At 41.3% G+C, this 13,049-nt stretch overlaps 1 protein-coding gene across 1 annotated transcript in view; it reads right to left on the bottom strand.

Annotated features, from left to right (window-relative positions):
* The window catches only part of LOC307070017 (myoferlin), a gene marked incomplete at both ends in the record, with an annotated part of 138,473 nt that overhangs the window by 63,262 nt on the left and 62,162 nt on the right, over positions 1–13,049 (bottom strand). Inside the window, 8 exons of the mRNA XM_079728635.1 lie at positions 1,715–1,753; positions 3,853–3,935; positions 6,445–6,488; positions 6,588–6,656; positions 8,831–8,934; positions 10,859–10,985; positions 11,627–11,742; positions 12,215–12,245. Of these exons, the coding sequence (XP_079584761.1) occupies positions 1,715–1,753; positions 3,853–3,935; positions 6,445–6,488; positions 6,588–6,656; positions 8,831–8,934; positions 10,859–10,985; positions 11,627–11,742; positions 12,215–12,245 (613 nt within the window). The remainder of the gene's footprint in view (positions 1–1,714; positions 1,754–3,852; positions 3,936–6,444; positions 6,489–6,587; positions 6,657–8,830; positions 8,935–10,858; positions 10,986–11,626; positions 11,743–12,214; positions 12,246–13,049) is intronic.

Below are 13,049 nucleotides of genomic sequence, written 5' to 3'. Positions count from 1 at the left end.
GATGATGCTATTCAAATGAAAGAATAAGAAGGGCTTCCCTGGTGGCGCAGTGGTTGAGAGTCCGCCTGCCGATGCAGGGGACACGGGTTCGTGCCCCGGTCTGGGAAGATCCCACATGCCGCGGAGCGGCTGGGCCCGTGAGCTATGGCCGCTGAGCCTGCGCGTCCGGAGCCTGTGCTCCGCAACGGGAGAGGCCACAACAGTGAGAGGCCCACGTACCAGAAAAAAAAAAAAAAAAAGTAAGGAAGATCTTTCTATGAATTAGTGGTGTCAAACAATGGGACAGACTGCACTGGGGACAGAGGAAATGTTAAGGCCAAGACTGCAGCCTATCTTTCAGGATGTGGTCAAAAGGATTCCTTTATGGATGAGAAGATGACCAGATGACCTCTATGGCCCTCTTCCAGCTCTGTGCTTAAAACTAAGGCAGAGGGCCTCCCTGGTGGCGCAGTGGTTGAGAGTCCGCCTGCCGATGCAGGGGATACGGGTTCGTGCCCCGGTCTGGGAGGATCCCATATGCCGCGGAGCGGCTGGGCCCGTGAGCCATGGCCGCTGAGCCTGCGCATCCGGAGCCTGTGCTCCGCAACGGGAGAGACCACGGCAGTGAGAGGCCCGCGTACCGCAAAAAAAAAAAAAAAAAAAAAAAAAAAAAAACTAAGGCAGAAAGATAAATGTGAAGTAGCAGGTGAGCAGAATGCCAATTAATAAACAGTTGAGCAAACTATATACACATGTAGTTTGCAATCTTTTCCACCTTTTTGAGGCTCCTTTGCATTTTGAACTTCTATTGAGTTATCATTTTATATTTTAATTTTTGACCCTTAAATAGCTGCTCACCTCTGTGACTACACTATAAATTCCTTTGGTAGGTGGGGTAAGATTCAAGCATGTTTTATTCTGACTCCCTAAGCACCCTGTCCTCGTTCTGTCTTGGAGTACTACAACATAAATATTTTTTGATTGGTTAAACAAATGAATGAAGGAGTGAAGTGTGACCAAATCTGCCAAGTTTGTTACAAACCTAAGGACTACTTAATATTCACATAAAGTCTGATTATAAGATAATGAGATTGATTTTTAAAAACAAATAAGAATGAGTTATTGTGCCCATAACATAAAGGCACATGATAAAATCTTAATTTTGCACAGTTTGCAAACTTTCTTACACGCAGTATCTCTTTTCCCTCTCACTACAACCTTGGGTGGTTAGCATGGCAGGGATTATCATGTTTATTTGAAAGAAAACAAATGTCTCTAAATCACAAAGTCTTCATCTATTAGGGTAACAACATCTGCCCTGACAGGGTTGTAAGGTCAAGCGTGAGAGCACTGAGCAAACTTGCAAAGAATGGCGAGTGCTGTGAAAACCCAAGGACATGTTATGATCCTGCATAGTTGGAAGATGAAGACCATAAATAACAATAACAAAAAAGTGTTATACAATTATTTACAATGAAGCCAGTATGGTATGCATCTAGGTGAAATACAAGGCATGTAGCAAAAGCCTGGTTAGCACATTTGTTTAAACTTAGCTTTGCAGGACAACAATACAACACTAATACAAAAATTGTTACTGTAGCAAAACTATTTTTAAGACAGCAAAACGTAAAAAAAAAAAAAAAGCTAAAAGCTAAAGGCAATCAATTGATAAGTTCTTAATAAGATAATAGTAAACAGAAAGATCTAGAAGATAGCAAAATTACAAAGCATAAACCTGTATATGATGCAGCCCCAGATCCCGAAGATGAGAAATCTATGTAGTAAAAATATGGTTGGTTAAACAAGAGAAACATGGACTTTATAAAAGAGACAGTGAAAAAGTTAATCAAATCCAATGCTAGGTAAGTGGTTTAGCAACACCAGAAAAATCCCAAATCCAGACTCAAATCACATCACCCTTTTGTAATGTACACAAACGTCACTGGTTAAATACAAAATGGCTCAAGACTTGTGACACCTGGCAGCACCATCACGCATGAAATAACCCAATCTCGTCAGCCCCAAGGCAGTGAAGCATCAGAGAAGTAGCTTCCCACCGTCAAAGGAGGCCTGGGGAAGTTACCAACATTTCATGATTTTAATAAAACACTTACTTGTCCTGTGTCTAATTTAGTTGGGACTAAGACCAGATAATCCAAGTTAATTTAGCCTAAGGTTGTGTGAGCAAAGGTTTATAGTTTAAGGTACATTCTCTGTTTCTTTCAGGATGGGGAGGTTGGCGGCTGCTCATTGTTATTTTGAGACCCCGTTACGGACTGTCCGCAGGGCCTGCATGAGAGAAGGCATCAGAGACAGGGGCTGACACTGTAACTATTCATCTTCACTTGTGCTGGATGTTAACCACCATATCACTAAGAAAAAGGCTTATTCCACTATTTCTTGAATAATTATTTTTAGGTAATTATTTAATGACTTTCTGCTAAATTAAATGAATTTAAGTAATTTTTACCCTCCCTCCCATATAGTTATAGCATGATTTTAATTACTCTATTGGTTGCCTTTAACCAATAAATTTAATCTAGTCTTTAACCAATTTTTTATCTAACCAATGATTTAATCTAACCTTTATATCTGCATCCCTCACTCGATAAAAAGAGGCTAATAGCATGCCTACCCTTCCCCACCTCTCCCCTTCCTTTTTTCACTTCTAAGCTCTATCTTCTGTACTTTTACATTGTACGAGGCAATGACATTCACCTTCTGTTTAGAGCCTTGACTACAGGTTTAACCAAAAAATTTTTTAAACAATTAATAGTGTTCACATTATAACAACACATTATAATAAGTATTGTTCTCTGCAGAGAAAAGGTGAGTTGTAATTCCATTCCTTTGTACAGGTCCAGCAGCATGGTCCCCTATGCCACTTAGCAGAGAATGTTTAGATGGAATCTCTTTCTCACCTTCTATCATTTGCTTAAAATAATGCTACACCTGACTTTATATTTGGAGTATTATCTTCTTGGTTCAGCTCTTTATTTTTCTTGGAATTTCTAATGCCTGAGAGAGGAAATCTATATCTTCTTCATCAAATCTCTATTATGTTTCAGGTTCTTGGTCATACTATCTATTGGTTGGCTTACAGTATCTTTTTAAAAACGTATAAAGTCCTCTCTTAAACAAGATAAGGATGAGAGGACCCTTAGGTTTCCTAAAACAAAATTTTGTCTCAAATTCTCTCACTTTACTCAATGTGTTTAATCTACTGGTATTTACAAGAATTTTATTTTGGTAACAAACAATAAGCTGCTCATATTATTAATGTGTTAACACTAAATTTTTTCTTACCGTCTTAATTTATCTCCTTCATTCCCTATTACAATTTCAGACCATAATACCAAGTATAGGCAATTAGTTCTCAGTATGAAAAACAACAAAAGGTATATTGGTTATCAATGCTTGTTAGCATAAAATGCATAAAAACAAAATGTACATTATCTGGAGTGGACAGTACATGGTTCAGTTCCATTTGACCTTGTTCCTGCCAAGGAAGTCAGTAAAGAAGGGAACATTATTTTATATTTGGGTGGACTGGTGTCAATGCCACTCTTAAAAAAAAAAGGTACCCTCCATATTGACGCTCAAAAATTTGTAAAACAGGTACTGGGAAAGAGTTTTTGGATTGAAGCAAGAAAGCAAAAAAATTTTTAACTCAGATAATTGATAGTTACCTAAATTATTAATTACTAATCAATTGTTTTGCTGGCCACCATCAAAACATCACTGAAATGGTTCACTAGGCTCATCACATTTGGCTTCTCAGAAACCAAGTCCGTTGCCAGGTGGCTACCCCAGTTCATTCCTTCTCCAGAAGTTCTCTGCCCTGTCTCATTCCTGCTCTGCTGTGTGACTCACCTTCCACTTCCCCACCAGAGGCAGCAATCTTAGAGAGGTGCAGATACGTTGTCCCAACGACATCATTTTTGGTAAGACGGTCCCTGTGTATAAAAGAACAGGTTAAGACCTCCACCTATGAAGACAGATCTTCGTTTCAACAATAATAAGAGAGAGCTAGAAAAGACTCTAGACCTCAGAAATCTTTCTGTCCAGTGGGCCTCAAGCTCTACCGTACTTTAAAACCACTTGGAAACCACCACTGCTCCCCACCCCTGCATCCCACACCACCTCTCATCTCCTTGTCTCAAATTCTCTCACTTTACTCAATAAAGTGAGACTTATTGAGTCTTACTTTTGAGACCATTCTGATGCAAATGGTCCACCAAGCACCCTCTGAGAAAAACTGATCTAGTCGGACAACTCATTTCAGTTATGGAAACTGAGATTTTTACAGAGGTCAAGGGACTTGCCTATGGCCACACTCAGTACCGTTGTCATAAAGTAAATGGATCAGTTGCAGGCACATAACATGATAAGGGTAATAAAAATCTCATTACATAGAATAAGTGCATGTATCTTATTTTATCATGTTCATACTGACTACTGTGATGGTTTAACAACGACAGTGGGCTATTTCTAAGGGTGCTTCATAGGGAAAAAAATTCCCTTTCAATTCAAACATTTCTTGAACATCTACTGTGTGATAGATGCTATTTTTCTGACTTCATTTGCTTGCCTATAACCTAAATCTTATCTATACGGTTGGGATAAGTTTGCCCACTACAAGTACCTACAACTGTGTATATTTCTGTGAGTATCTTAGAGAGTCTGTGAGCCTAACATGAAATGGTCTATAGCTGGGCACATAGTACATGTAACACACAAGGTTTATATTGATAACATCCTCTGTTTAATTCCTTCTCTTCTTTATTCCATCTAGTGTCACACCCACTCTAAAGTTTAGGACCCCATGGGTGAGGGAGAAAGTTTCATTCAGTATTTTGAGGAAAGCTTATACTATAGTATATTATTATGTATATTATAGTAATATTATATGTTATATATAATATTATACATTATATAGTATAATAATATTAGGTTATAGAAAGTGACTAATTAAACACAGTATACATGAGAAAAAATTATTTTTAGGTAGTAAGCCACATGTGTGGGGCTTGCATCCTCTCTGTCCATCCAGAAGAGTCTGGACTACATTTAAAGAATCCTTAGCTTTCCCTCAGTTGTGTAAATACCCTACAGGGTATGTAACCAAAGATCTGGATCCGAGGATTCCCCAGATAAATAGGGTCTCTCTGCACATCCTATCTACTATTGCTTTGGAGAGGGCAGACTAGATCAGGGAAAAAAAAACCACCATTTGTTGTGACCACGGGCAACTCTGGGATGGCTCAGCTAGCAATCAGCCCACTGCAGAGTCTGTAGGCCAGAGTGGTTACCTGATCTATGTAGGGTCCAAGCCCACACTTCTGACAGTTCCTGAGGCCCCTGGAGCACCTTCAGAGTGTTGACTAGGGGTCCCAAGTAACTTAAAATGAGCTCATGCTCATCAGAAAGGGCATTTTGGCCTCAGGCCTCTTCACGACCCTCAATGAACTGTGATGTAGTTACTGAAAAAAGAAAGCCTTCTCCCCTCTTCCCAAAGTGACTTGTTGCCATAGTACCAAGAGGGTACGAACATGAAAGTCAAGTACATTTAGCCAAAGGAAAAACTAGGGCCAGACAGGATGGGGGCCCAACTGGGTCTCTAACTATCTGTGTGACTGTGGGTAAGTCACCTGACTTCTCTGAGCCTCAGTCTTTGTCTGTAAAATGAACTAATCATAGTCTCTATTCCATAGGGTTACTCTAAAGACTAAATGGAATAATGTAGGGAAGGCAAGAGGCACAGCACCTGGCACTTAGCAGTGCTCAAAACACAGCAGCTAACATCATAATAAACATTGATGATGATGATGGTGGTGGTGGTGGTGGTGGTGGTGGTGGTGATGATGATGATGCCGGTGCCAGTGATGATGCTATTTACCATTTCCACTCTCAGGGAGCTAAGGGCTGTCGACTGAATGCCCCATCCAACTAGAACATACCCAAGAATGGCTTCATTATGGCCAATCATTGCTAGGATGCTGGTCTAGTATAAAGTCCAACAAAATATTTCAATGAATTTTCTTTGCATTCAGATAAGGAGCTCTGTCTACTTTCCTTTCTAACAATAACAAAGAACAGCTCTCAGAATGTTTTGGTGATTCTTCCCAAGAAATAGTTTACTCCATTTCTGAAGTCTATTTTGGACAGCCTAATGGTATGTAAAGCCTTGATTTCTTATCTTGATTTCTTGTGTTATATTCAGATCATTTTTCCTTCCTTTTGTTTGTGAGCAGTTGAACCAAGATATCCAAAGCTTTTCTGTAACAGCCACTATTATTTTTTTTAAAGAAAACACCCAATTCCAGGAGCAGTGTACCCCTTCCCCCTGAAAGAAAAAGCAAATGTCCCTAAAAATAAGAGTTAGACCATCTGAAGTAATGTTTCTCAATATCCAAATATTTAATTCTTTAATTTTGAATTAGACACAAGTCCTTTTTAACTCACCAGTCATATATTGTTAGTTTTATTTTTTCACACACTGAAGGAAACTGTTAAAGAGAAACAGAAAAAAAAAGTAGTTATTTCTCAACTTATTCAGTAACAATTAAAGTATTCTTACTTTTTTCTAAAAGAAAAGCAAGTCAAACCTTGATCTGAAGATTGACGACTTGATTCCACTCAGGGTTTGCATTTTTCTCAATTATATTTGTGCAAACCTGTAGAATTATCAAAACAAAACAGTAGGTATTCAAGTTTCTAATTTCGAAAAGTTTACAATATATGCATACTGGATTATGACGCTAGCAGTTTACTTATAAGTTATAGACTTGGTATCCTCGTTAAAGTTTATTTTTCTTGATAAAAATTTGGTAAAATATGACACGGGTTTAACATTGATCTTTGCTTCTTCTATGCACAAAAAGCTAGTTTTCAATCGCCAGATTACTAACACTGGATTCGTGTAATGATGCAAGAGTTAATATTTAGTGAGCACTTGTTACATGCTGTCTAATAAGCATCTCTACACTAACATGTCCAAACAGATCTTTTGATCCTGCCCACCAGCCCTTCTCCCTGCTCCCCAAAATGGCTGCTCTTTCCACTGCTGTTCACAAGGGTGTTCAGGCTTGAACCAGAGTCAGCCACAACCCCTCTCTTCCCTTCACATGCCTCATCCAACCCATTAGTAAATGCTGACACCCCTACTGTCATCCCATCTTCCCCCGGATGCCTGCGGCTGGTCCCCATCTGGATCCGCACTTCCTCTCCAGCCTCCTCACTTTCACGTCACTCCTGTGTAGCATCTTCCATCAGCTCCCCAGGTATACCTGCAGTCCTGATTCATATTCTGCCTGCCCCCCTGACCCCACCTCTTTGAGCTCATCTCAGTTTCGTCCCTTGCTCACTCCACTCCAGTCATGTTGGCATTCTTTTGCTGCAAATGTGTATCCTCCTTGGGGCCTTTACATCTGCTCTTCCTTTTGCCCGGATGCCCCCTCTCCCCACCAATATATCTGCATTATCCAGGCCTCTGCTCAAATGTCACTTCCTCCAAGGTGTCCCACTTGATTACCTAGCTGGATACGCCTCCAACACCCCACCCATCACTTCTTGTCCGCTGCTTTATTTTCTGCGGAGTACTTAGCACTAACTGAAATTAAGCAACTTCTTTTTTTTTTTTTTTTTTTTTTTTTTTTTTTTGCGGTACGCGGGCCTCTCACTGTTGTGGCCTCTCCCGTTGTGGAGCACAGGCTCTGGACACGCAGGCTCAGCGGCCATGGCTCACGGGCCCAGCCGCTCCGCGGCATGTGGGATCCTCCCGGACCGGGGCATGAACCCGTGTCCCCTGCATCGGCAGGCGGACTCTCAACCACTGCGCCACCAGGGAAGCCCAAGCAACTTCTTATTTGCTTGTTTATTGTTGTCCCTTCTGTTACAAAGTGAGCTCCATGAGCACAAAGACTGTCTCGCTCAACTGTCTCGCTCACTTCTTTATCCCCAGCTGGTGGGACAGCATCTGACACTTAGTAGGCTTACACTGTTTAATTCCCGAATTAATTAACTCTTTCAACAATCCTATGAGATTATCATCATCCCCACATATAGCTCAGGAAACTGAGACTCAGAGGTTAAGGAATTTGCCTTCACTCCTTATGGACAGGGGTCAAGTCTGAATTTAAATCTGGCCTCATTTAGCTCCAGAACTGAGAACTTTTCTGCCATCTCCCACTGACTCTTCTAGGACATAACCCAGTCTGTGTGTGTAGTTTGCCAAATCTCACTTTCACATGGTTCAAATACATAGAAGGAGAAGATGCTACTTCCTCATGCCCAGAACTATCCGTGATACATCATTATTCTAAATACTATGGAATCCCACTCTCCAATCTTAGACCATCTCTGTAGGTAAAAGTGGTAGTTACAGGTGTTCCTACACCAAGAGTCTCCCAGCATTTTTCAGAGGACTGGGATGGGGTTCCCCTGCCTGACTGTCTAGTTTCTGCAGCTCAGTGAAGCATGGGTGGTGAGAAACATGACAGGAGTGGGCAGCTGGGTACTGGGGGCTGTCCTCTACCACATTTACCAGGGATCATTATTGTTCGCTAGGGACTTTGCCTAGTAGTAAGATAATGCTTAGACCTGGGAAATCACTTCCACCGTTCTAATCTTCCAAAAGACTGAATACTTTGAGTCCTGTACACTTTCCACTCCAAAATAAACCTCTGGAGAAGTCTGGCATGTTCAGACTCAGATAATCTGTGTTTCTGCACAGTGCCCAGCTCATCAGGGGGCTAATTTAACAAAGAATAAGCAAGAAATCACTCCAAGGGAAGCACGGCGTTGTAAAAATGTGTTTCTAGAGGCATCTGTATTTAGATCACATACAAACCTTTTTTCCAGCAAAAGAAACTTCTACAAAAGGATCCACTAGGTTTTTCTTATCTGCACTGCCTCCAAATATTTCCTTTACTGTCTGTGAGAAGGCATCATCCACTGGAAAGCAACATGTCACACAGCAGAAATTAAATTTGATTCTCTTAAAAGAACAGAAATCACTCAGCAAAATTAAAAATTTTCTCCTGTACAGAAAAACAGTTGCAACAAGAATCATTCTCAAAAGTACCAAGTACCAGTGGCACTGGATTGCAGAAATCCTTTTTGTCTTAGCTGAAAGAGAAAATCAACAGGAGCGCCTTGAAAAAGAAATCAATAAATTATTATGTTGAGAATCAATCATTTATTGAGGAAAACAGTAGAATAAAGAAAGTCCATCCAAGTGGGATAAGAGGCAATTCAAAATCTCAGGCCTCGTTTCAATTTGGAAAACGTTCCTTAGGTCAGCATAGAGGCCTTATCTGACTTTTTCTGAGAAATTCAAGGAAATATGGCATAATCATAAATATTATGTTTAATCAACTACAAACAGCAGGCCTCTGTTTTAACAAACTTAAAAGTGAACAGAGTTCAGCTGAATAGGCCCAAGTAGGCCACATAATGTGAGGCTTAATTTAGTCACTTCATTTAAGATATTTCTGAGGGAAAGATGGTCTGGGGAGGCAGTACAGGGTGTTAAACAAGGTGGTGGTGGGGGGCAGTTCCCCAGGAAAGTAGCAAAACCTGAAGCGCTCCATGGCCTGTACAGTGGGTGCTGCCTCCTAGGGATTGGGAGAGGGGTCCTACGTCCCAGGGCCCAGCAGGAAGCAGACAGGCCAGGTTAGGGAGAGAGGATGCTTGGTCCTCAGCAAGGACAAAGGAGTAATTGGACTAGCCTCTGCGAATAGAATCACTCTAAGCAATTCTCTTAAATGCATCCAATCTCTTAATATAATAGTGACAGACTTCTAGTTATTGGCACTTAATCTCCTTTTGCTCAGCCATTTTTAATAATCAGATAGCAAACACATTTATTTGTTTATAACATTTCAGTTTCATTTGGGATGAAAGGAGTTGGCAGTGCTGACTGCTGACCTCTGTTTGGTATTCTCTAGAATAAGGGGAAGACGGGGAACCCTGAAGAGAAAAGGGATGGAGATGAATGGGCCAGAGGCTCCATAATGGCCATGGGTCATGACCAATAGGCTGCCCCATGAACCTGTTTGGGTAGCTTTCAGTGGGACCAAAATGAATGCAAATAACTTCATGAAGGCCTTTAAAAAGAAAGACAGGGACTTCCCTGGTGGCACAGTGGTTAAGAATCCGCCTGCTCAGGTGCTTTGTGACCACTTAGAGGGGTGGGATAGGGAGGGAGACGCAAGAGGGAGGAGATATGGGGATATATGTATACGTATAGCTGATTCACTTTGTCATAAAGCAGAAAGTAGCACACCATTGTAAAGCAATTATACTGCAATAAAGATGTTAAAAAAAAAAAAAAGAATCCACCTGCTAATGCAGGGGACACGGGTTCGATCCCTGGTCCAGGAAGATCCCACATGCTGTGGAGCAACTAAGCCCGTGCGCCACAACTACTGAGCCTGCGCTCTAGAGCCCGTGAGCCACAACTACTGAGCCCACGCACTGCAACTACTGAGCCCAGGTGCCTGGAGCCCATGCTCTGCGACAAGAGAAGCCACTGCAATGAGAAGCCTGCGCACCACAACGAAGAGTAGCCCCCGCTCGCCGCAACTAGAGAAAGCCCACGCGCAGCAATGAAGACACAACACAGCCAAAAATATATAAAATTAAAAAAAAAAAAGAATGGAGGCCTACTGTAGTCAGGAAGTTATTACCCTAAACTACTGCTAAGAAAGGCAATTAGCATATGCTTCAGTTAATGTCTCCTTCAAAAAAATCTTTTAAAAAAAAGAAGGAGAAAGACATACAGCGGGAGCACTGATCACTATTCAAAGTATGATTTTAACACATCTAATCACGCAGATAACTGACAATCCTGGGGCAGGATTAAACCGATACGTACTCTGGGGGATGTCCTCCGCTCGGTAGATCTTCAGCAGGAAGGTCACCCATCGGAGGGCGATGCCAGCAGGGAGTAACAAGTTACTCTCCACATCATCACTGTCATTACCACGATCTTGTATCTCAGGCTATTGGGGACATAAGATGACAAATTATACACACAGGAAAGCAGAACTTGAAGAAGCCAAATTGGTGCTTATAAAATAAAACCAATCAAAACTGTTTTCATTAGGATTTCCTGTGTTTTGGGCTTAAGAGTTCAGCACCAATTCAACCTCAAAACTGCTCTATAAAATCAATGCTCATGTTTCTTTGATCAATACACTACAAGAAAATAATGTGTCCTTTTGTAATCTTCTGAGCACTAAATAGTAAAAGAGAGACAGCTCCTGAAGTTCTTCTAATTTCTTTCTGGCCACTGGCTTGCTGCCCAATTTTCTAGAATAACAACTGTCCCCTTAGGTAGCGATGCCTGATTGTGCAAGGGAGCCATGCTCTGTAGACGCAGTGATGCAGGGAAGTCTTAAAAACACACGTATCTTTACTGAATGAAAAACCCACTCAGACACCAGGAAGGAGCCTAAGTGAGCTGGAATAATAATTCTGTCATGAAGAAAAGAACAACTTCTGGAAAATCGGAGGAACTGGAGGGTTGGAGTTACTGATTGAAAGCTGTGCTCCATGTTACAACTATTGGTACCCACTGGCTTAACTCCTAGTCCTCTTTTTTAGTGAAAAAAATGTAGAGGGTAGAGAATTTGGGGCTCACGGGAGGCTCATCTCCGGTTCCCAGGACAAACATGCTGACTTTCAAGTAGCCTTTAGCACCCGAGCTGGTATCTTCAGGGTCATTGAGGAGAAGCCATTTTCTCATGACAGCATGACCTAAAATAAAGAAGGTGTAAAAGGACAGGGATACTCTAAAGAGAAGCTGACAGGTCTGTGATTTCATCTGTGGTAAGATAAACAAGCATGTCCTCCAATGTGTCTTCATGACATGCCAAATTCCCCAGCTGAGACTCTATATTAATGTCCTCTGCTTTGCCCTAACTCCCCACCCATGTCCTGCCCTGGTGTGACTTAAACAAGACTCTAAGCTCTATTCACTGGTTTTATAAGTTGATTTTGATAAGGTTAAAATACCCTCAACAGAAGAGAAAATTATCTATTTGTTACTATTTGGATGATTACCACTAAAAAAAACCAAAAGCCATCCATGCTAAACTGCTACTACCATAATTCCCACTAAGTATCCTTTCCTCTTCTCAATCAAGAAAAACATTTTTTTGATTCTCCTTGATCCCTCAAATTTTCTAGATTCTCAGAGTCTTCAAGTTCATGGGAGAACATTACTTACCAGGTTCATCATAAATGAATCCGACATCAATCTGGGAAAAAATAATTTAAAGTAGTTCAAACATTTTAAAATCAGTTTTGTCACTTCTAGAAACCATTGTTATTATTACACCTAAAAATAAGGCTTTTGACTAGGCAAATTTCTTTGAGATCCAACATTTCCATCTTACCCTCTCTGTATACCCAATGCCTGGCCTGATGTGTGACACATAGAAGGCTCTCAATCCATCATTTTGAATGAATGAGCTAGTCTTAGAGCTGGAAGAGACATGGTGGCCAATGTGTCCTGGTTTGCTTGAGACTTTTCCAGTAGCACAGAAAGTCTCACATTCTGTGGAAACTCTCAGTCTCAGGCAAACCTGGACTTTGGTCACCCTATGGGAAGTCACCTATCCAGTATTCCTCCTCCTTTTTCTCCAACTGATTAACGTTAAATGCTAATACTAATATACCCACTGATTGGGCACTTCAGTATGCCAAGTGCTGTGCTAGGTGCTTTATATATCTCACCTAGTCTTCACAATGATCCCATTTTACAGATGAAGAAACTAAGGATCACAGAGGTTGACACGTGGCTAGTTTGTGGCAGACAGTGTATGAACACAGGTCTGCCAGACCCAGATTATCTTCTAGGACTTCTAATGACTGGGAGCTCCTTCCTTCAAGAAGCAGTCCAGGGCTTCCCTGGTGGTGCAGTGGTTAAGAATCCGCCTGCCAATGCAGGGGACACAGGTTCAAGCCCTGGTCCGGGAAGATCCTACATGCCACAGAGCAACTAAGCCTGTGCGCCACAACTACTGAGCCTGCGCTCTAGAGCCAGCGAGCCATAACTACTG

This window comes from Hyperoodon ampullatus (assembly GCF_949752795.1).
Source record: "Hyperoodon ampullatus genome assembly, contig: scaffold_482, whole genome shotgun sequence".
Classification (NCBI taxonomy): Eukaryota; Metazoa; Chordata; class Mammalia; order Artiodactyla; family Ziphiidae; genus Hyperoodon; species Hyperoodon ampullatus.
Note: the sequence above shows the minus strand (reverse complement) of the source record. Positions and strands in the feature narration are given on the sequence as shown.